The 20,720-nt window shown below is 64.6% G+C and overlaps 1 protein-coding gene across 5 annotated transcripts in view; it reads right to left on the bottom strand.

The window, feature by feature from the left end:
• KCNQ2 (potassium voltage-gated channel subfamily Q member 2) overlaps positions 1 to 10,190 on the bottom strand; it is a 47,055-nt gene extending 36,865 nt beyond the window's left edge. For all 5 annotated transcript variants that reach the window (XM_057702158.1, XM_057702157.1, XM_057702159.1 and 2 more), the window contains exon 1: positions 9,895 to 10,190. In XM_057702158.1, coding sequence (XP_057558141.1) covers positions 9,895 to 10,190 — 296 coding nt within the window. The remainder of the gene's footprint in view (positions 1 to 9,894) is intronic.
• Between the last annotated feature and the right edge of the window lie 10,530 nt (positions 10,191 to 20,720).

The following is a 20,720-nucleotide window of genomic DNA, read 5'->3' as shown; positions in this document are numbered from 1 at the left end:
CCCGCCCACAGGGCACCCCACCCCCCGGCCCTCTGCAGTCCAGCCAGGCCCCTCGGAGCCTGCTGAGGGGAGGACAGCACCCGTCTGAGCCTGAGGCCGCGGGGTGACAGACAGGAAGGCAGGCGGGACCCTTGTGCACGGCAAGTGCTCAGCAAGTGCCTCGGCCCTGATAGGCCCAACCCGGGAAATCCCAGACCCTGGGACGGTCCGGCTCCAGCATTGGCATTCAAGGCCTCCCTAGAATTAAATTGAGTAATTGTACGTCCTGTGAATTCCACCTCGATTAAAGAAGAGACGAGAACGGGCCGGGTTGTCAGGGTCTGAAGCAGCAGGTAAAGCCCCATCTGCCTGTCTGTGCCCAGACAAGCCCTCCCCACCTGTGCCTCAGTTTCCCTCTGTAACAGCACAGGTTTGGTAGGGGAGAGCCCAGCCCTCCACACACACACTGCCCTGCACCCCTGCCTGCAGGGGACCTGACCCCGTCCTTCAAGGAAGGACACTGCCCTAAGGCCTCCTGGGGGGCGAGAAGGGCCACAGCTGCCCGTCCGGAAGCCTCCGCATCCACACGCAGGGAGCAGGCGACCACTGGCCGGTTGATTTCCTGAGCTGTGGGGGGTGTCCCCTCCAGACGTGTTTCCTTCCGTGGTCTACACTGAGCTCTGTCCCTGCACGTCCTGGTCTCCCTCGGCCCCGGCTCACGCTGGGGGTCCCCGTCCTGGGGTGCGTCCCCCAGGCCTGCCACACGCACCACCAACGCGGCCACCTTTGGGGTCCCTCAAGTGCCCTGCTCTGTCCGGGGAGCTGGCCTGACAAGACGGTCAACACGGCTGACTCTGGCCCCTGCAAGTTCCACAGCCACGTGGAAACCTGCACGGGAGGGGGTGGGGAAGGGAGGGGTCTCCCGAGGGCCGCACTCGCGTGGACGGGCGCCTGGAACCCGGACACAGGGCAGGCCCCAGCGCTGGGGGGAGCTGCTCCTGCCCACCACGGGCTGTCAGTTTGGACCACAGCTCCGGCATCTGACGGCCCCTTCGTGGGCACAGGAACCCACGCAGGCACTCGGCACCCCCACAACAGCACTCCCGACCCAGGGCCCCTCACAGACCTGCCTCCCCACCCCCGGCCCCCAGGCTGACAGCACTGCCAGACCTGCTCCCCCGGACTCTTCCTGAAAAACCTCCGAGCGGCTCTCGGGCTGGCCCACCCCGCTGTGCTCCCACGGTTCATAGCTCGCCGGTCCCCTAAAAACACCCTGGTGTTCTCTCGGCCTCCACCTGCACACCTCCAGTGATGGAGCGCTCAGCCACGGGCAGGACCTCGTTTTCACAGCCCCTTCCTGGACCAGCCCTGGTCCTGACCTGGGGGCCACCAGGCATGTGCTTACTTGGGGACCCGCTCCAGGCCAGAGCCACTGTCTGCTCCCTGGCTGTGAGCCCCCGAGGGTGCAGGGGGAGGGGTCGGGGACAGGGCCACCTTGTCCCGCACCTGCTCTCAGCGGGCGCCGGCCACCCTGACCACAGAGCCACAGCCCAACACTTGCCCAGCGGAGGCCTCTCTGATTCCGCGGGTAAATCCCCACCACACAGGTGAGCAGGGAGGAGGATGACAGAGCCTGAATCCAATCTCCTTGAAGAAATGCAGAGACGGGCACAGGTGCTCAGAAGCAAATCCGGAGAGAGAAACGCTCCTCCTCGGGCTTCCTGCATCTTCCCCACTTCCTGCAGTCCACGTATGTAATTCTCAGAATCAGACAAGACAACGGACCACAACCAAGTGCTTCTCCAAGAGGCCGCCAGCCCCCCTCGCGCAGACCGTGCAGTGCTGTCTGCCCACCGCCTGGCCTGAAACACTGGATTTCCATCCACAGGATATTAATTCAGCTCTCAGCTGGTTAAACCGCACCGATCAGAGAGGACTGTCCTGGGGAACATTAACTGAGGAGGAACGGGCCCTGAGAGCGCAGACGGCTGCGTCGGGAGACAGAAGCAAGCGGTCCAGACGAGGGACGGCCGTGCGTCTGCCCCAAGAGCGCCCTCCCCGCGCCGGCCAGCGGTGGGCAGAGCGCCCCACTCTCCACGGTCCCGCAGGGAGTCCAGGCACAGAGACAGCGGTGGGCTCGGGGTCCACGCCGCGGCCAGCACCCGCGCACCCGACCTCCCGCCCCACCCCCGTCAAGGCTCTGTCGCGGGGTGAACAGGCTTCTTCCCAAACGCCTGTGGACGCGGCCAGGGGCCCAGGCGCGCTGCTCGCAGGGACAGGAACAAATCCACAGGCGTTTGCCCAGGCTCCTCCCACCTCCACATCCCCCCAGCCCCGCCCGCCCCGGGGGCCTCGCCTCCTCCCCCAGAGCCTGGGATCCCGGGAGAAACTGGCCTTCTCCTCAAACCCTTCCAGTATCTTCCCCAAGCCTAATGGAAACGCAAACTCACAAGTTGCAGGCTCTCCAGGTAGGTCAAGGCTGAGGCTCCAGGGAGGGAAGGGGCGGAGCAGACGCCTGGCAGCGCGGCCGCCCCCAGCGCGCAGCAGACAGCGGGGAGCGGCCTGGGAGCCGACGGCTGCCACGGGCGCACGTGATTAGGGGATCTCCGGGGACACTGTTTCCAACGACGCCCAGGAGGACGTTCTGGAACAAACGTGGCTCTGTACATTCACAAAATTATTCCTGGTAATCCAAAGACGTTAAAGACCTCGTTTTATTCCAGCCGGGCAGCCGGCAGAGCCTAAGGACACTCAGTGCTCTCGGTGTGTCCTGGGGATGAAGGTCAGACGCAGGGCTGGAGGCGAGAACACACCCACCCTCACGTTTCACGCAGGCGGAGCCACCGCGGCCTCCGCAAGGAGCCGCCGCAAAGCCCTGCCCGCCCGCTGTCCCCTCCCTTTGGCCCATCCCAGGGCTGGGCAGTGGGGCCAAGGCTCTGAGCAGCTGGTGGCCGAGAGAAGCGGGCGCCGCCTCGTGGGCAGGCACCGGCGCCAGGCCGGGGGTCTCGCCGCTGTCCTCGGGGCTGCTGGAGAAGGCACGGCCCCAGCCAGCACCTGCCGGGCCTGAGTGTCGGTGGCCCCGCTCGCCAGCGCCGTGGCCTCGGGTCCGTTACGGAGCCCAGCTCACCTGGGCCCCGCACCTCAGCCTCACGACACCTGGTGACAGTCCTGTCGCCATCCCTGTTCTCCCTCCAACGGGCCCCATCCTGCCCGTCCCCTGGGAACCCCCGTGCCGTGACAGAACCCACCCTTGCGGAGCCCAGGCCTTCACGGCAGGGAACTCTGGGGCCTGCACCCCCCGAGGGCTCTAGCTGGCTTGGGAAGGAGGCCACCAAACTCACGAAGGGCAAGTCGGGGAATATGCGCCCTGCACCCCACGCTGGGAGGCACGAAGCTCCCAGGGTCACCATCCAGGGGCATCCCCAGCTCTTCCTCCTCCTGCATGAACGGAAGGCTTGGTGCAGCCCAGCTTCAAACAACAAAGCCTTCAGCCCTCTCTCTAACTCCAGACCATCCACTGGCAAAACGGCCCCTGGACCACCTCCCTCCAGCTCTGGCCACGGTTGTCTCAATGCACACGAGGAACAGACAGGCTTGAGAAGCAGTCGTCTCTCTGCCCCAACCGCCTCCTTCACACACACCCACCTCACCAAGAGGGGTTTTGGGGTTCACCACCACCCCACCAGCCGCCAGGGAAGCGAGCTGAAAGCCGTCAACAGGCCTCGGCCACCTGCAGAAAAGCGGGAGGAGGGCCCGGGGGGCCAGGGGTAGCTTTGTCAAACCCTCCCCTCGGCGTGGAAGGCAGAGTCCTCAGGGGACAACCTCGGGGCTGCACGCCCCTCTTCCTTCTACTTCGGATCTCACCAAGCTGGCCCGGCCTTGCTGGCCAGGTGCCCCGCAACCGGGAGGGCACGGCAAGGCACGGAGGAGGCCCGTTTCCCGAGCCTGCGGAGCTGTCAGCAAACCACTGTCGGAAAGCGCATCCGGGCGCCAGTGCTGGCAGGCCCCTCCCTCCCTCCGGGGCAGTGCCGGCTGGAGGTGGGCTCGGCCCGCTGGCCCACGTGGCACTAAGTCATCACACAACAGTTTGGGGCGGGAAGGGAGGGGTGGGCAGCTCGTCAGGACGCAGCCCACACGGCAACCTGAGGTCCCCTTTACGGTCTGGGGATCTATGGGTACCACCTACCTGCAACGGTGCTTTTCAAGCCAAAATCATTCTGGCCTCCAGGCTTGGGAGGTCCAGGGTGCTGGCACCATTCAGCCGTGCAAGGAGGACCTCTCCCTACACCCAGGCAGCTGCAGAGCGAGGAGGTCCTTTAGGAAGACGGCCAGTCCCCCTGGACAAACGCGCAGCGTCAGACGGGGGCCCCGTGTCTCATCGTGCGGCCACGTCACAGCAGCCCCGAACCCCTCCATCCAGGCCCAGCCACCCGCCGACGGGACTGAGAACGTGCCCGGGCTGCGCTGAAGGCGGACGGCCCAGGGTGCTGTGCTGGCCACGCCAACCACCGCCCCGCCTGGTTTTCCTCCCTGCGGAGCGACAAACAACGCGGCCGGGACCCCATGAATGTCACACACACCGAGCACCGTGCTGAGTGATTCACAGGAGACAAGCACAGAGCTGCGTCCCCACGTCACAGACGAGGGGACACGGGGCCGGCACACCTGCAGCCACAGTGGAGGCAGGATCCGCGCCAGGCCCACCCAGAGCCCCCAGTCCCCACGGCTCCCCATCCTCTGCCCACCCACACCCTCTGAACCCTCACCGGTCATGACCTCGTGCCCCTGCCAACGGGGACGTGAGGGTGACGAGGTGACATCTGTGACGCACGTGCCCAGCAATTTCCACCTGGGGAAGAGCCTACGGTTATACTCCAGGATGTCTGAAGTGACCCGCCTATGAGGTAACCCCGGCGGCACAGCTTATAATAAACTATCGGGCATATGAGACGTCCCTGGGGGTCCAGGGGCTAAGGCTCCACGCTCCCAACGCAGGGGGCCCGGTTCCATCCCTGATGGGGGAACTCCGGTTCCATCCCTGATGGGGGAACTAGATCCCGCGTGCTGCAACTAAGAGTCTGCATGCCGCGACTAAGAGCCCCGCGTGCCGCAACTAAGAGTCCGCACGCCACAACTAAGAGCCCCACGTGCCACAACTGAGTCCATGTGCCGCAACTAAGAGCCCACATGCCGCAACTAAGAGCCCACGTGCCACAACTAAGAGCCCGCATGCCGCAACTGAGTCCGCATGCCACAACGAAGCTCCCACGTGCTGCAAGTAAGACATGGTGCAGGCTAAATAAACAAATAATAAATAAATAAATGCTTTTTTAAAAAAAAGATACTGGACACAGGCCAGTGTCCCCCACAAGCTCCGCCTCTGGAAGGAGCAGCAGCCCCCAGCCCAGGGCTCACCCAGCATCCTGAGCCCCAGGCCCGGCCCTGGCCCCACCCCTCCCGTCCAAGCCAAAGGAGTCCGGAGTTCCGCCCTCCGCGTGGCCTCCCCTGAGGCCGCCCACCCTGCCCTCAGCGCCTTCCATGAAAGGCCCCAGGGCACTCTCAGTCCTCTGGCCCCATTCCTTCTCCGGTGCGTGCCAAATGCAGCTCCTGGCGGTGGAGGCAGCCTGGGGGGCTCACTAGGAAGGACGCAGAGCATCTTGTGAGCTCTGGCCAGGAGCAGCCTCCGGGCCTCACCGCGGACGAGCAGGCGCGCAGGGATGAACAAAGCCTGAGGGTTCATTTACTGAGTAAAATGAACCAGGACACACACCCCCTTAGACACGCCGCCCGCCGCCCACCGCCGGACTCCGACCGCGCCCTCGGAAACGACCGTCTCTTCACAAACACTCCCGGTTTAGGCGTTTTCAGGTGCCGCGTCCACCTCCCAGGCCCCCTTCTGAGTCTCCGCAGTGACTAGATTCGATGTCTGATTTGTACTGATTTCTAACAAAACAGATTTTTCTTTGTTCTGATCTGTGAAACTGTCAAAAACGGAGCTTCCGACCGACCCCGTTACCTTGAAGACAGACCGTTTGTTGGGATTCACGACACAGTGTAATTACATTTCATTGTCGCGGGTAAGAAATCCTACACGGAGGCCTGAGGTGGTCTGCCGAGCCCAGGTCTCCCTGGAAACCACCACCCTCCTACCGTTTTCACCTTTGGGGAAATTTCCATAAGATTCTCCAACTCTTCAGTCAATAGACATTTCCTCCCCAGGACTGCAGGGAGGTCTGGGAGCTGAAAGAAGTTGAGAATACGGCCACTCAGGCTCCAGTCTCCTCTCAGAAGCAGAGACCCTGGCCACTTGCCCTGGGCCCACACGCGCCCCCAGATGCAGTCAGACCGAGGAAAAGAGCAGCCGGCACCTGGGCCCAGGCTTGCCCATCCGAGGGCAGACGAGTGAGAGGAGGCAGCGGGCGGCCTGCTCGTGACCAAGCGTGGGACCCCACGTGGGTTATCCGAGGCCATGCCCCAGCCACGGGCCCCGAAGCATCAGAGACCTCCCGAGTCCCACCCGGATGCCATCTGAGGACGAAGGGGGCTCGGCGGACCAACCCGAGAGAAGGTAACTCACAGAAGTGGGCCGGTCAGGCAAGCCCCAGCCTCCAGGGGTCAGTCCCTGTCCTGCAGTCACCAGCATTTTCCATCCAGCCTATTTTAAACACAACCTCACCCTGGCAACTCAAAGTGGCTTTTGGATGTTGGAAAAGTCAACCAATCTGCACCCCAAGCTCTCATCACTGGGCACAGCGACCACCTTCGGCGTGAGTGGGGCACCTTGGAACTCGACCGCCTCGGCCTTGGTTTCCCCACCAGTGAAAATGGGGCCACAAAGCGAGACATCCGAGACCGGCAGCCAGCGGGCCCAGGAGACGTGAGGTTCCCCTCCCCTCCTAGCGCGAGCCTCGAGGAGACCCCCCAGCCCCGCCACCGGGATGGAGTAGCTGCCGCTCCCACCCCGAGCGGGGAAGGGGCAGCGTGCCCAACCTGGGCTCTCAAAGGACCCCCGAGGGCGTGCCGAGAGCAGATGAGTAACCACAGGCGCCCCACTGGCCTGCACGCACATCCCCAAAATGGTTTCGGTCTTTTTCTGGCTCACCCCCCACCTGAGAAAGTCATGAAAACTCTAAACGTACCTAGAAAATCCTCTCACGTGACGACGCCCCGCTCTTGGGGCACAGGGACCCTCGGAGCCCCGAGACCTGCCCGGGGCTGTGAGGGGAGGCCTGAGGTGCCCCCCTTCCCCCCCCCACGCGGCGCAGCGCCTCGCCACGGGGCCCCCAGCCCCTGCAGACGACACCAGCCCGCCCGCCCAGAACCCTACCCAGATCTTGGTGAGGAGTCACGCGGGGTGTGGTCTGCCCACCCAGGGACCGCTCTCCCTCCAGCCGGAGCCGAGGAAGGGCCCCTGCAAGGGCCTCTGGGCTGGGAGGGGTGGCCCGAGCTGTTTCTGCCCAGATGGGCCCCCGTCGGCCTGGTCTGGGATCCCTCCTGACTCAGGGAAGCCTCCTGCCTCCAGAAGGGCTTCTAGAGCTGCTCCCAGGCGGAAGCAGTGATGGCCATGGCTCTGGGCCCAGAGGCACGTCCGCTGTGGGGGGGGGGGGGGGGGGCCTGGCCTGATGCCCACCAAGCCTGGGGGCCACAGGGCAGTGGCCTCCCTCCCCACCTCTGACACCCAGAGGGCCCAGAACACCTCTGCCTTCCAGAAGCCAGGCTTTGGTGGCAAAAGCAGAGGCAGGTGGCAGAGGAGGGCAGCGCTGCCCCAGCCCCGGACAACTCCCTGCCCCCCGCCCCCCGGCCCCCCCAGGCCCAGTGCAGAAGGGGCTCAAACTGGCTTAACTAATGAATCAACAAACCAGACAGACAAGGGCCGGTCCGTGCCGGGGGACGGGGCCCACAGGGAAGACCACACCCTGGGGGACCAGCCTGGGGGCTGTGAAGGCCCCCCGAGTCCAGGGCGCCGGGCCCCGAGGACAGGCTGGGCCTTGGGACAGTGGTGAAGTCCACGCCCGGGGGCCCGGGTGGCACCCATGAGCAACGAGAGCGGGACAGGGACGTGGCCGTCCAGGGAGCAGCCCCGGCCACCCTGGGCACGCGGAGGCCCCACGGGCTTTGCCTCCACGACACCTTGGGGGCAGGGGCAGCTGTGGCCCCTCTACTGCCCCTGGAGCCCCACACGCTGCAGGCCCACCTGTCCTGACTCGGGCTCCTGAGGAGGCAACACAGACCCCACAGCCGAGAGCAGCCTCCCGGCGCCCGCTCCCCACACACTCCGCCTCCTGTTCTAGATGCCGCAGCTCCTGGGATGCGGGAGGCACTGAGGGCTGGGCACTCCAGGCCTGGGCAGGGAGAGGCCACACACAGGGGACCCGGGAAGTGCCGCCAGCAGGGACCTTCGTACCCAAAGCACAGCAAACCCGCCGGCAGCCACGCCACAGGTCAGACAGGAGCAGGGCGCCGCTGGGTTGTGTCCACGTACCAGAGCTCACCTCGGGCCGGACCTGGCTGACCAGAGCTGGCCCCACTGGGAGCCCCTGAGGTCCAGCCCAGCAGGGAGAGGAGACGCAGGGCTCTGCCGAGGATGAAGAGCACACCTGCGCATGTCCGCCCGGGGAAGAGCCAGGGCCACCCCCCTGGGGCAGGCAGGGACTGACACGGTGCCGGGGGAGCCTCTGGCTCTCGGGACGCCCAGGGTGGCCCAGTGCTGGGGTGGGGACAGTGGCTAGGAGGCCGCCAGGGCTACGGTGACCCCCAGGACACCCGGCCCTCCAGCAGCTTGGCATTTCCCTCCCAGGGTCTTCTCCCCCACCCCACAGAGGGTCCGTCCAGAGCACACACTCACAGGTCCCAGGTGCACTCACAGGGCACACACCCCCTCATCCCAGGTGGACACCAGGTCAGAGATGGCTTCCCAGAATCCACCCATCTCTCCCATCCCAAAATGCCTCTTTCACACAAAATGGCCGAGTCCCGGCCCCAGTGGAGCTGGGATGGGAGAGAGCGCCTGCAGGCTCTGAGGCCGCGCTCGCCACCGGCACGGCACGGGGGCACACGCACACTCAGAGACACAAACGCCACACACGCGAACACCCATGTGCACACAAGGCAGGCCCGTGGCCACCAGCCCAGGGACACCAACAGTCCTTCCAGGGCCAGGGCTGGTGGCCCCAGGATGGTGGCCCCCTCCTCCTCCTGGGGGTCTGCTCTGCCAAGGAGGGGGTCTGGACCCCAGAATGTGCACTGGGCGTCAGGCACACACCTGCTCCTCCAGCTAGCAGCTGCAGAGAGGGGTCTGGGATGCGCTGGGTGGGGGGGAGGGGAGGGTGCGGGCCAGGCCAGGGGTGGGTGCCGGCACCTTGGGGCAGGGCAGCCAACTAACCGCCCTCAGCGCAGGGCGGGGGGCGGGGGGCACTGGGAGGACTCCTCCCCCGCGTCAGCCGCCCAGAGGCTCACCCTAGACGGAGCGTGAGCGGCTTGGGGGGATGAGAAAGGGTCGGCCAGCCCCTCCCCCCGTTTCCCCTTCCTTGGGGGAACCCCTCTAGAGGGGGCCCCCCAGGAGCCCAGATCCAGCGGCAGGACGGGCAGCGCCTCCCTCCCTCCGGCCGGCCCTTTGTTCGGTGCAGCGGCCGTGGGGAGGGGCCCCCCGGGCTGAGGAGGGGCGGCTGGGGCGCCGCACATCTCCCCGCGCTGCGGGGGAGGGGCTGCTGCAACCCGACCAGGCCGCGGGCGGGCGGGGGAGGGCACGGGCGCCCCCACCCCGACGCTCCTTCCAAGCAGAGGTCTCCAAAGTCGCTCTCCAGCCCCCGGCCCTTGGCCCGAACCGGGGGACCCGGGGCACACGCGCGGAGGCCCGCGGGCCGCCAGCGGCCGGTCGCCCCGGTGCCCGCCGCCCGGGGGAGGGGGGGCACTCACACGTAGGCGTGGTAGATGAACGCCCAGCCGCGCGGCCGCTCCAGCACGTTGTAGAGGAAATTCTGCAGCTTGCGGTAGAAGGCGTTGCGCTTGGGGGGCTTCCCGGCGCCCGTGCCGCCCGCGCGCGGCTTGCTGAGGATGCTGCCGCGCTTGGGGGCCTCGGAGCCGGCGATGAGCAGCGCGCCGTCCCGGGTGGAGTCGGGCGCGCCGGGGTCCAGCCCCACGAAGCCCACCTTGAGCTTCTTCTCCCCGCCTGGGCCGGGGTACACGCCGCCGTTGCGCGACTTCTGCACCATGGTGCCGGGCGGCGCCCGGGCGGGCGCGGGCTCAGCGGGGGCGGTGCGCGGGGGCCGGCGCGGGCCCGAGCCCAGGTCCCCGGCCCGGGAGCCGCATGGCCGAGAAGAAGGCGGCGGCGGCGGCGGCGGCTCCGCGCTCCTGCCGGGCCCGGGCCGCGCGCGGGGACGCTGCGGCCGCCTCGCTCCGCGCGCGCCTGGCCGCCTGGCCCGAAGCCGCGCCGGCTCCGCCCGCCGCCCCGCCCCGCCCCGCCCCGCCCCCCGTTGACGCCTGCGCCGCCGCGCCGGCCGCGGGAGGGAAGAGGAGGGGAGGACGGCGAAGAGAGGGGAGGGCGGGGGAGGGCGGGGGAGGGGAGGACAGAGGGGAGGACGGAGGAGGGGAGGGGAGGACGGGGGAGGGAGGGGAGGACGGAGGAGGGGAGAGGAGGGGAGGACGAGGAAGGGGAGGGGAGGACTGGGTAGAGGAGGGGAGGACGGGGGAGGGGAGGACGGGGGAGAGGAAAGGAGGACGGGGGAGGGGAGGACGGGGGAGGGGGGGCCCGGCTGGCCGCCCCGCAGACCCCTTCCCGCTACTCCGACCACGTGTGCGCTGACGAGGGAATCCGACGCCTGGTCCCCTCTTGTGTGGCCAGGACCAGGCACTATCCCTGGGATCCCCAGGCGGTACCAGGGCCTGGCCCCAGTTGAAGTCTTACCAACTGGGCCCGGACTGCACACCTTGGAGCCACGAGGCACCAGCTCTTGCCGGGCTCTCCGTTATAAGGCCCAGACCCCAGGGGCCTTATGCTCCTGGCCTCTAGATGGACCAGGCATGAGGACCCTCTAGACCCCAGGCCCTTGGTTGCATAAGGGGAGGCATCCGGGGAGACTTCCAAAGAGGCAGCATGAACGCAGCCTGGGAGAGGGCAGTGCAGGAGAAGAGACAGCAGGGGAAAGGTGGGGGTTTGCAGAGGCCTCTTGGCAGGAAGAGGGGCAAGGGTGGTCAGGAAGGTGAGGCCTGAGAAGCTCACCCTAGGGGCCCCTGGAAGTCCCCCAAGGGGCCTGTGGCAGGGACAGGAGCTTGGAGAGTGGGACTCAAGGCAAGACCTTGACCTCAGGCCGGTGGGGATGCTGGTGCCACAGTCCAGCACAAAGGAGGACAGGCTCTGGACACAGGCGGCAGGGTGTCCCCCTGGGGGAATGGGCAGAGGTGGCCTCCCCTAGCCGTGGGCGTCCTGGGGGCACCTGCTCTGGAAGACCAGAGGGGTCATTCCTCAGCCCCCGAGGGGCCCCTGCACGCTCGATGCTGTCAGCTCCTCACTGTGCCCCCCGGAGCCCCCTCTGCACACGTGGGATGGTGTTGGCTGCAGGTGGCCCTCTCGAGTACGTCCAGACCCTCCCACATTCACCCGGCATCATGGGATCTACCAAGAGAAAGACCCTGCTCAGTAGCTGGCGCTGCCCTCACCCGTAACTGAGCTCCTAAAACAGCAGGACCCTGGCACCAGGTCAGCCGTGTTGTTTGCCCTTTGGGTTCCAAAGCCAGTGGCCTGGTTTGTTTGTTTTTTTTTACCTGGGCAGAAAACGTAATGGGTAATGCAGGCACGGTGCTAAGTCATCTAGAATGTTGGGGGACTGGAGTGCATGCCCCACACACGCCTGTGCACACAGGTGCGTCCCAGGGGCCACAGGCCCCACCTCCCTGCCCCGCGTCTGGTCACTAGCTACAATCACTCAGCGGGTTCGCCCCGCTGAGCCCAGGCTGAGGGGGCAGGAGGAGGAGCTGGATTACGAAAGGAAGGAAGGGATCACTGCGTCCCACGTGCACTGGGTCTGCACAGGGGTGGCATCTGGGGGACACTCATGCTCAGGCCTCAGAAACTAGACCAAGTGCCTGTGACTCAAACGGGCAGACTCCACAAGGTCAGGGCCACCCCTTCCTGCTGAGGGGAGGCCTCCCACACCCCAGGGTGCCCCCTGAGCTGGGCACGGTCCCTCCCTGGAGGAGCCCCTCCTGCGGTTGGATAGGAGAGCAAAGTGGGCCCATGGTTAGGGTGACTCACAGAGGATGAAGGTGTCACCTTTGCACGTGCATTCTAGGTGTGGGCTCTGCGTTCTAGGACACCGAGCAGGAAGAAAGGAGGGCACGTCTCTGAGGCCCGAGGGGCCTCTGGCTGCCTTCACGATCTCCTGGGGGAGGCGGTGCCGAGAGGGCGCCCCCCACCAAGCCAGAAGGGGACCGGGCCGGGTGCAGGTGGCCTCCACCTCCCCAACCCCCTGCTCACTTGTCTACAGTGGAATCGGCACCAACAGCTTCACCGCATCTCTCCGAGGTTCTGGAAGGCGAACCCTGCCTCAAGGTTTGAAAACCTCTGCTTCCTCTGTTTCGCGTGTCCTTTCCGTGATCATCCGTGTTTTCAGTTTTGTGTCTTGCACACCATGGACTGTGCGCTGTCAGCGGTCCGGACACCAGTGCCCCCACCCCTGCCACCCAGGCAAAGCAGGTCATTGAAAACAGTCAGTTGGGGTGAATTTCATGCAAGCGACAGGAATTCCATTTATTTAAAAATAGATGGGAAAAGCTTTCAGGCTCAAGCCATCTTTGCCAAGACCGCACTGACAGGATCCAGAGAGACAGAGTGGAAAAATCCAGATGCACACGACGCCCAACTCCAGTTTGGGGAGAGAGCTTTCACCGGGACTTCGGGCGGCAGTCGCCCAAGCCGGGCGCTGTCCTTTCAGCACCAGCCCGGACGCTTCCGAGCCCAACACCCTCTTCGTTTGCCCTCTCCTCTGGCCTCCTCCTCCTGTCCCCCGCACGCCTGGCTACACTGAGCCGTCATATCAGAGGCCAGCTCAGAGTCTACAAACCCCTGCCCCCATTACTCCTGTGCGTCCCCTTCCCGTCGGGAAGCTCACCACGCAGGGCTGGGACCCTGCTTCCCGGCCGGGCTCCCCTGCCTTTGGTGCATCTCACCCACCACTGTGTCCCCCAGAGCCTGGCACAGATGGGGCCCACTGCGTGCTCAGGGGACATCACTGCTGCTGGTGGCGGGGGCCGTAGGGAAGCACATCTGGACCATCCCCTCTTTGGGAACCTTCGTGGTGACCCTTCCCACGGCTCAGACCATGGGCTCAGCATTTCCCGGGAACCCGCTTCTCCATGAGCCGGGGATCGTGACTCTAGCGTCACCGACCCAACATGGCACAGTGGGGCCAGAAGACAGCAGAGTGTGGGGAGCGAGTGGAGAGGAAGCAGGCGTCCCCTGGCCGTCCATCCTGGCCAAGGGCCGTCAGCAGCGAGGTCCTGCGGGCCGTCCCCGGGGGAGGTGGCTCCGGCACCCTGCGGTGGGAGCCCTTTCGGTTCAGCCCCATCGGGTGCTTTGCTGACACTCTACAGTCACAAGAAAAGATACTTATGTTCAAGAACACTTGAGTTCATGGCCAGTGACCGCAAGGACATGGGGACACCACCACCCTATTTCCTACCAGTAGAAAAGGAGCAAGCTCCTTCCCCAACCACAGCGCCTTCAGAAAAACAGATGGGCCCTCAGAGGCCCAGAGGGAAAGCTCCAGCAAGCCGAGAACAAGACTTAATTTGGGGAAATGAGAAGAGACAGGTTCTCAATCAGATAACCTGGGTCAGGGCTGTTGCCGTCTTGGTGCTGTAATTTGGGCAACAGGAAGCGGCTACCCAGATAGCAAGTCCGGCCCTCCCGCAAGGAATTTTCCGTTATTAGGAGGAAGGGCTGTATTATTTATCCAGCTCATGGAGGGAGCAGGGAAGTAAGGAAAAGATTCAAGACATGAGAGCATTGATTTTTTTTAACATCTTATGCTAAAGTCAGTATAAATTTAGTTTATAGGGTTTTTTTTTTTTTTTAAGGGTCAGAACTCTCTACAAGCTTCCCCAGACCCTGGCAAACTAGGTAATTGTATGTGGGAGTTGACTGGTATTTCTCAGCCACCAATAGCACCTTGACACCAGGAGTTCATGGTCGCCTGCGACGGCGGAGACAGGCCGGGCAGCAAAGGTGGCCCTGGACACGTCCAGGTGGGTGGAAATCAACGTGTAGACTCTGGGCTCTCAAGGGAACCCCCTCTTGGCACTCTGCCGTGATGCCCTGCCCGCACACTCCACTGGCCAGTTTCCGGCGGGTGGGGGGTGGGAAGGGGGACTGTGCATGTTGTCACCTCTGGCCCATGGCTTCCCTACAAGTCACCCCACACGCCCCTTCCCACACCTCCGGGCAAATGAGGAGTCTGTCACACTCATTCCCGTTCCATGGCAGGTAACGCAGGCCCCAGAGCTCCTGCGTTCTGGTGCCGAGGGGTGACCCAGGCCCCAACGGGGTTCTCTACGTGTCAGGGCTCCCGTGGCAAGTTGAGGCCCACTGTCCTCTCTACGGCCTCTTCACCTGTGTGATCAGGCCCGGTGGCTCGCAGACCCCCACCTCCCCTACCTCCCAGCTCCCCACCCTGGGCACATGGCAGCTTCAAGGACCCTCAGGCAGGTGAAGGGGCCTTTGAATATACTGTTCCCTCTGCCAGGAATGCTGTTCCTTCCATCAGCACCAGAGGTCCCTGTGGTTCTCCTCAGGGAGGCCCTGCTCCATCACCCCTGAGCTGTGACCCCAGCCCCAGCTCTCAGCTCTGCTTCCGCGTCACGGTCGGAAACTGTGCTGTTTACTGGCTCACCTCCTCTTCGTCCCCACACCCACTAGACAGGGAGCTAAAGAGGGGGGCGGTGCCACGCTCACATCCCCGCACACAGTCACATCCCCGCGCACACTCACGTCCCTGCGCACAGTCACATGCCCTTGCACGCTCACATCCCCATGCACAGTCACGTCCCCGCGCACAGTCACATCCCCGCGCACGCTCACGTCCCCTTGCACGCTCACACCCCCTTGCACGCGCACATCCCTTTGCACGCTCATGTCCCCACGCACGCTCACATCCCCATGCACAGTCACGTCCCCGCACATGCTCACGTCCCCGCGCATGCTCTCATCCCCGCGCACACTCACATCCCCACACAAACTCATGTCCCCGTGCACACACTCACATCCCCGTGCACACACTCACATCCCCGTGCACACACTCACATCCCCGTGTGCACACACACACCCCTGTGCGCACACACAGCCCGTGCACACACTCACCGCCCCTGGCCCAGTCCACAGAAACTGCTCGTCAACATTCCCTGAATGAGTGAACAGTCACTTTTCTAGAGCTGGATGCTGCCTGGAGCCTCGAGCCAGGATGCGCCCTCGATGGCCAGCCTGGAGGCCTGTGTGGCTCAGGGGCTGCCCGGGTAGACCGTGGGCGGATGTGAGCTGGAACGTGAGGCCGTGGAGACAGGCTCCCCACAGCAGAGCGGTCAGCCGCTCTGCCCACACACAGGCGTCGGCTGCTGGGTCCTGGCTGCCCGCCCACTGCCAGCCCCGGCTCGCTTGAGTGCCTTGCTCGCTTGGCCAGATGTTATGTCCAGTAGCTTTGGACAGAGCTGTCCAGCTTGGGGCAGGGCCCGTGGGCTGTCAGAGTCCTCCCCCTGCCCCCTCACCAGGACAAGGTCACCACACACTAAGCCAGGGAGATGGGACAGAAACGCTGGACTCTTGGACCATCAAACCAGGACACATCCGCCTGGACAGAGCTGGAGCCCTCAGCCAGCACCCGGACGCTGGCAGGGTGGCCCCGATGAATCACTCCACCAGCAAACGCGGCTCCACCCTACAGCATTGCCGGAGGCAGGGTGTTGCCGGCTGCAGATCATAGCCCTGGGGCAGCCCCCCGGGCTCATCCGAGCTGTGTGACCTTGAGCAGGTCAAATGACCCTTGCAGAACCCAGGGGTCCTCACTGGTCGAGTGAAGAGAAATGGCTCCCACCTCACGGGGCTGCCGGGAGACGCTGAACGGAGGCGACCCTGTAAAGCACCCCCCAGCACAGAGCAGCGTCCAGGAAACCGCAGGGAGATGCAGGATGACCGCAGTCCTGGCTTAGAAACACACTCTTCCTCATTTTCTTACAGCCCTTCCCCCATGGGAGGATCTCCCGGCTCAGACACGTGGACCCCCTCCCCTCCTGGCGTCCACCCACAGAGATAAGATCCACTTGGGCCAATCACTCTTACCCAGGGCAGCTTTGTTCCCCAGGGGACATCTGTAATGTCGGGAGACATTTTTGGTTGTCGTGATGGGAGCAGGTGCTATTGGCATCTAATGGGTAGAGGAGGCTCAGGACAGGCTCCCCATCCCCACACCAGAGGATTGTCCACCCCGGATGTCAACGGTGCTGAGGGTAAGACACCATGATTTAGGTTAACAAGGTTTTCTCTTAAGTTGCAAATATTTCTGGGAAGTTAGCCATTCACCCCTTAGCAAGAAGTAGTGCCAACAAAGGGATTTTCTCCCTAAATCTCCTAATAATACCCAAGCCAACAGATGAGACTTTTCATGGGCAAGGAGGCAGGAGTCTGGGGTGTTGAGAAGGAGAGCAACTCCCCCCACCCCCAGGAAGGGCATCGGGGGGGGGGGGCAAGCATCTGCGTGAGGGGCACACTTGCCAAGTGGCAAGAGGACAGCTCATCATCGGAGTTCAGCAAAGGAAGCCTGGGTTTTCTGGCTATTTTCTGGCCTGATGACAGAATCTACCTTTACACCATCACAGAGCAGTGCAGTGTTTGCTTCTGTTTCATGGCTCATGTCTGTGTGCAACTGGGCAAGGTGCTGGACCTCTCCGGCCCTCGGTTCTCAGCCTGTACACTGGGGATAGTCACAGAAGATACACCAAGGATTGTTATGACCACTCACAGAGTCGAGGTTTGCAAAGCACTTAGAACAATGCCTGGCATGAGCAAGCGTTATATAAGCTCTAAAGTAAAAATAAGTGAATCAATTCCAGGGCTGGCTCTGCAATCTCGCATTTCCAACACGTACCATCTTCCTCCCCACTGGGGATGAGGGCCCTGGGTGTCCAGAGACACACAGCAAAGAAAGGGATGCGAGGATACCGGAGGCGCCTAGTGTCCCAGGAGCCCCACCCCCACCCCAGCAGAGGCAACTGCAGCTTTCGAGAGAGAGCCGGGACTCAGGGGAGCCACCTAACGCAGACCCCAGCCCCAAAGGCACATGCAGCACCCATCCAGGTCCCACCCACTCTGAGGGCAAGAGGTTTGCTCAGGGGCCAGAGATGGAAGGTGAAATTTCACAACCCCCCCCATGGCATTCATAAGCATGACCCTGCCCCTCTTCCCCCCCATCTTCCCTCCCACGTCCTGTCCTCAAGCTCCCCATTTGGCTCAGCTTTGCCACCTGCCCCCCCCTTTCTAGGCAGCTGAGCCCTGGACCCCAGGACACCGCCAGCCTGACAGACCCAGCTTCAAACAGCAGCTGGCATGGTCCTTGTCACCAGAGCCCAGGGTGGGCTCTCTGGGCCAGGGAGCTGGGTCCATGAGGCACTCAGGGTTGGCACAAGCCCGGCCATGGCCCCTATGCCCCCCAGAGCTGCCAGCATCCCTGACAAGATGGCTTTTGGAGGCAGGTGACACTTCACTGAGCATCTTCAGACAGACAGTCAGAGAGATGGTCCAGACAGCACGATCTGGTCCCTGCCCCCCTGACCCTTCCAGGTCCGCCCACCCTGCCCAGGGTGGACACGGGACAGGCAGGGCCTAGATGCTCTTGCCTCCCCCACCCCTGCCTCCGGCTCCACTCAGTCCACAGTCCAGGCCCAGCCCCTGGTGTGTGGCTGACTGGACCTCCGTGCTGGCAGCTGACTCAGCCGGGCTCCCAGCCACAAGCCCACGTCTGAGGTGCCCCTGGACCCCCTCTACTTCCTCTCCAGCTGACCCCACAGAGAGGCACCAGGAACAAGTGAAGCCAGGAAAGGAAGCAGCTCCTTTGGACACCAAGCTCCATTCTTCCCTGACCCACCCAGACCCACCCCAGCCAAGTCGGGACCAGCTGCCGGGCCAGTTTCTCCCTGCATGGCTGCAGGACCCAGAAAGCTGCCCCACGCGGCCTGCATCCAGCCACCCACGGCCCCCCCGGGGGCTCAACGCTGACTCAAGGCAGCCAGGCAGCCAGCAGCGCAGGTAGAGCAGAGACACAGCTCGTGTGGCGCACACGCACATGCACACTCATGCACACACGTGTGCAAGCACGAGATGCACGCATGCACGCACACCTGCACACCGTCACGCCCCCGCTCCCATAGGCTCCCAGACACCACACCACACTCTCCCCACACCCCACACAGGCCCACGCAGACGTGCACAGCTCCTCATCCAGGTCACATGTACACAGGTGTGCACAGCTGTGCACACACACCAGGGGCACGCGTGTAACCTGGCACACTCGCAATCCAACCCTGAGACACACGAGGGCACCCAGGAGGAGACACACCCACAGCCACCCATAGGGATGGCCACTCCCTGGTGAGAAGCCTTGGGGTCTGAGGCTGCCATTCAGCCAAGGACTGTCACCACCAGGGTCACCCGGGTCCCTGGAGGAGGAGGGAGATGCTTCCTGTCTTTAGGGGAGGGCGCCGGGAGCCCTGGGGACACAGGGCAGGAGGCAGATCAGATTCGGCCGGCTCAGCAGGACCCTGCCGACCCAAGGACTCATGAATTTTTCAGAGGCACCCGAAGTGCAGATTGAAGCTGCAAGTCGGGTCCTGGCGGATCCTGCTTTCAATTATTCACCAGCCCAGCAGAGGGGGGAGACCCGGCCCCAGGCCCCAGCTTCAGGGGCCACTCACAGAGCCTGGGCTCCAGCGCCAGCCCTGTGGCTGGTAGGGAGGGCACCTCTCTGGGCCCCCAAGTCCTCCGCAGCAGCCCTGGCGTCCAAGCCAGGTGTGAGCGCTGGTCTACATCCCCTGCTTGGGCCTCGGCCCTGACGCTGTACCACCCCCCCCATCCCAGGGTACACTGCCCCGGCTGTGGCGCCCACCCCGCGCATGCCCACGCTCTCCATCCGTCCACTGCCTCTGAGGCTGACGCCCCGCCCCCAAGCCCAGTGGACTCTGCCCCCTACCCTGCTCCCCTGCCCTAGCCTGCGGTGGGAAAGGGCCCACCCACCACCACACCAAAGGGAGGGCCCCCCACACCCTCCATCGAACCGCGCCTTCCATCCTCAGCCCGGACTCCCATGGCCGCGCCAGGGGCCGGGCAGCGACGGAGGCAGGTGGGGATGCCGCTGCGCGGCCCCTGCGAGCAGCTGAGCACAGGGGGCTCGTCCACCCCGCACCGGCTTCGTCCCCTCTGGCAGCGGGGGCAACGGGGCAGGAGCCCGCACCCTCGCCGCCTGCACTGCTGCCCAGATCACAGGTTCTCAAAGTTCCGTCCAGGCACCCCGGGGCCCGGGACCCCTCCAGAAGATGAAAACTGTTTCCCCAGTAACACCGAGGCCGTGTCTTTTCCCCTCTTGCCCCCCCCCCCCCCCGCCCCCGGTACGATGAGGTTTTCGCAGCCACGGGCGGTGATGCTGCACGCCGTGGCCCTGAGCTTTCCACACCGCGGCTCTCATTTCCGCTGCACTGCGTCCACGGCGGCGGGCTCAGCGGCATCTAACCGGTGAGGGTTTGGGAACCGACGCCCAGGGCGAAAAGCCCGGGCTCCGCCGCCCCACAGCCGCCTCCCCGCCGCCAGCGCCCGCCCTCCCCTGCAGCCCCTCCCGCTGAGTGTGCCTGGCTCGGGGAGCAGCCCAGAGGCCCAGGCGCCCGCGCACCCCCGCTCTGCAGGGCGCCGATGGCGGGGCAGCGCTCGCCGCGAGGTCCGCGGAAAAATCCGGGGAGACTGCCGCGTGCGCTGCCCCCACGTGGACATCGGCGGCACTGCAGCCCCCGCCGGCGAGGTCCGGAGTCCTGCGGCCCGCGGACCCCAGCCTGAGCAGGGCGCCGCGCATGCAGCGAGGTGCGGGGCCCAGCCAGGCATCAGACTAGGAGCGCGCACCGGCATCCCCGAAGGGGGCCCAAGGCACCGAGACCCTCGGAGAAACCCCACCCTCCACCACGGCAGCGGCCCGCGTCTGTCTCCGACTCTGGTGGGAACAGGGAGCTGCTCCCCGCACGGAGCCCGTGAGCTTGGAATGACCTGTGTCGCCACTCCAGAACGCGCTCGTCTGGGGGGCAGGCAGTGTGGCCCCAAGGGTAGGCTGGTGAGCAGGACAGGCTGACATCCCCCCGCCCTCCACGTCTGGATGACCAGAGTCTGCAACAGCCGCCGGGGCCAGAGGGTGAGGGTCCCCTCAGGGACCACACTGGGGGGCTTCCTCTGACCCCATCTGGGGGCTGGTTTCATTCTTACCCTGTCTCATGCTGACAGGTTTCTCCGTCTTGACCCCAATTCTAACTGGGCCAAGTGTGTAAGGACAGCTTCCTGGGACAACCTGCAGGGTCACACTGGCTTGGTCCGGGGGGCCCAGGACCGGCCACAGCTCAGGAGAGCGGCAGAAGGCTCTGGTTTCCTTGAGTAGGGCCACCAGATAGAACACACCATCGAGTCTGAGTCTCGGGTAAGCAACAAATACCTTTCCAGTGTAAACAGTGTA

The sequence above is a fragment of the Hippopotamus amphibius genome, chromosome 12 (assembly GCF_030028045.1).
Source record: "Hippopotamus amphibius kiboko isolate mHipAmp2 chromosome 12, mHipAmp2.hap2, whole genome shotgun sequence".
Classification (NCBI taxonomy): Eukaryota; Metazoa; Chordata; class Mammalia; order Artiodactyla; family Hippopotamidae; genus Hippopotamus; species Hippopotamus amphibius.
This window is presented reverse-complemented; position numbering and strand designations above follow the sequence as displayed.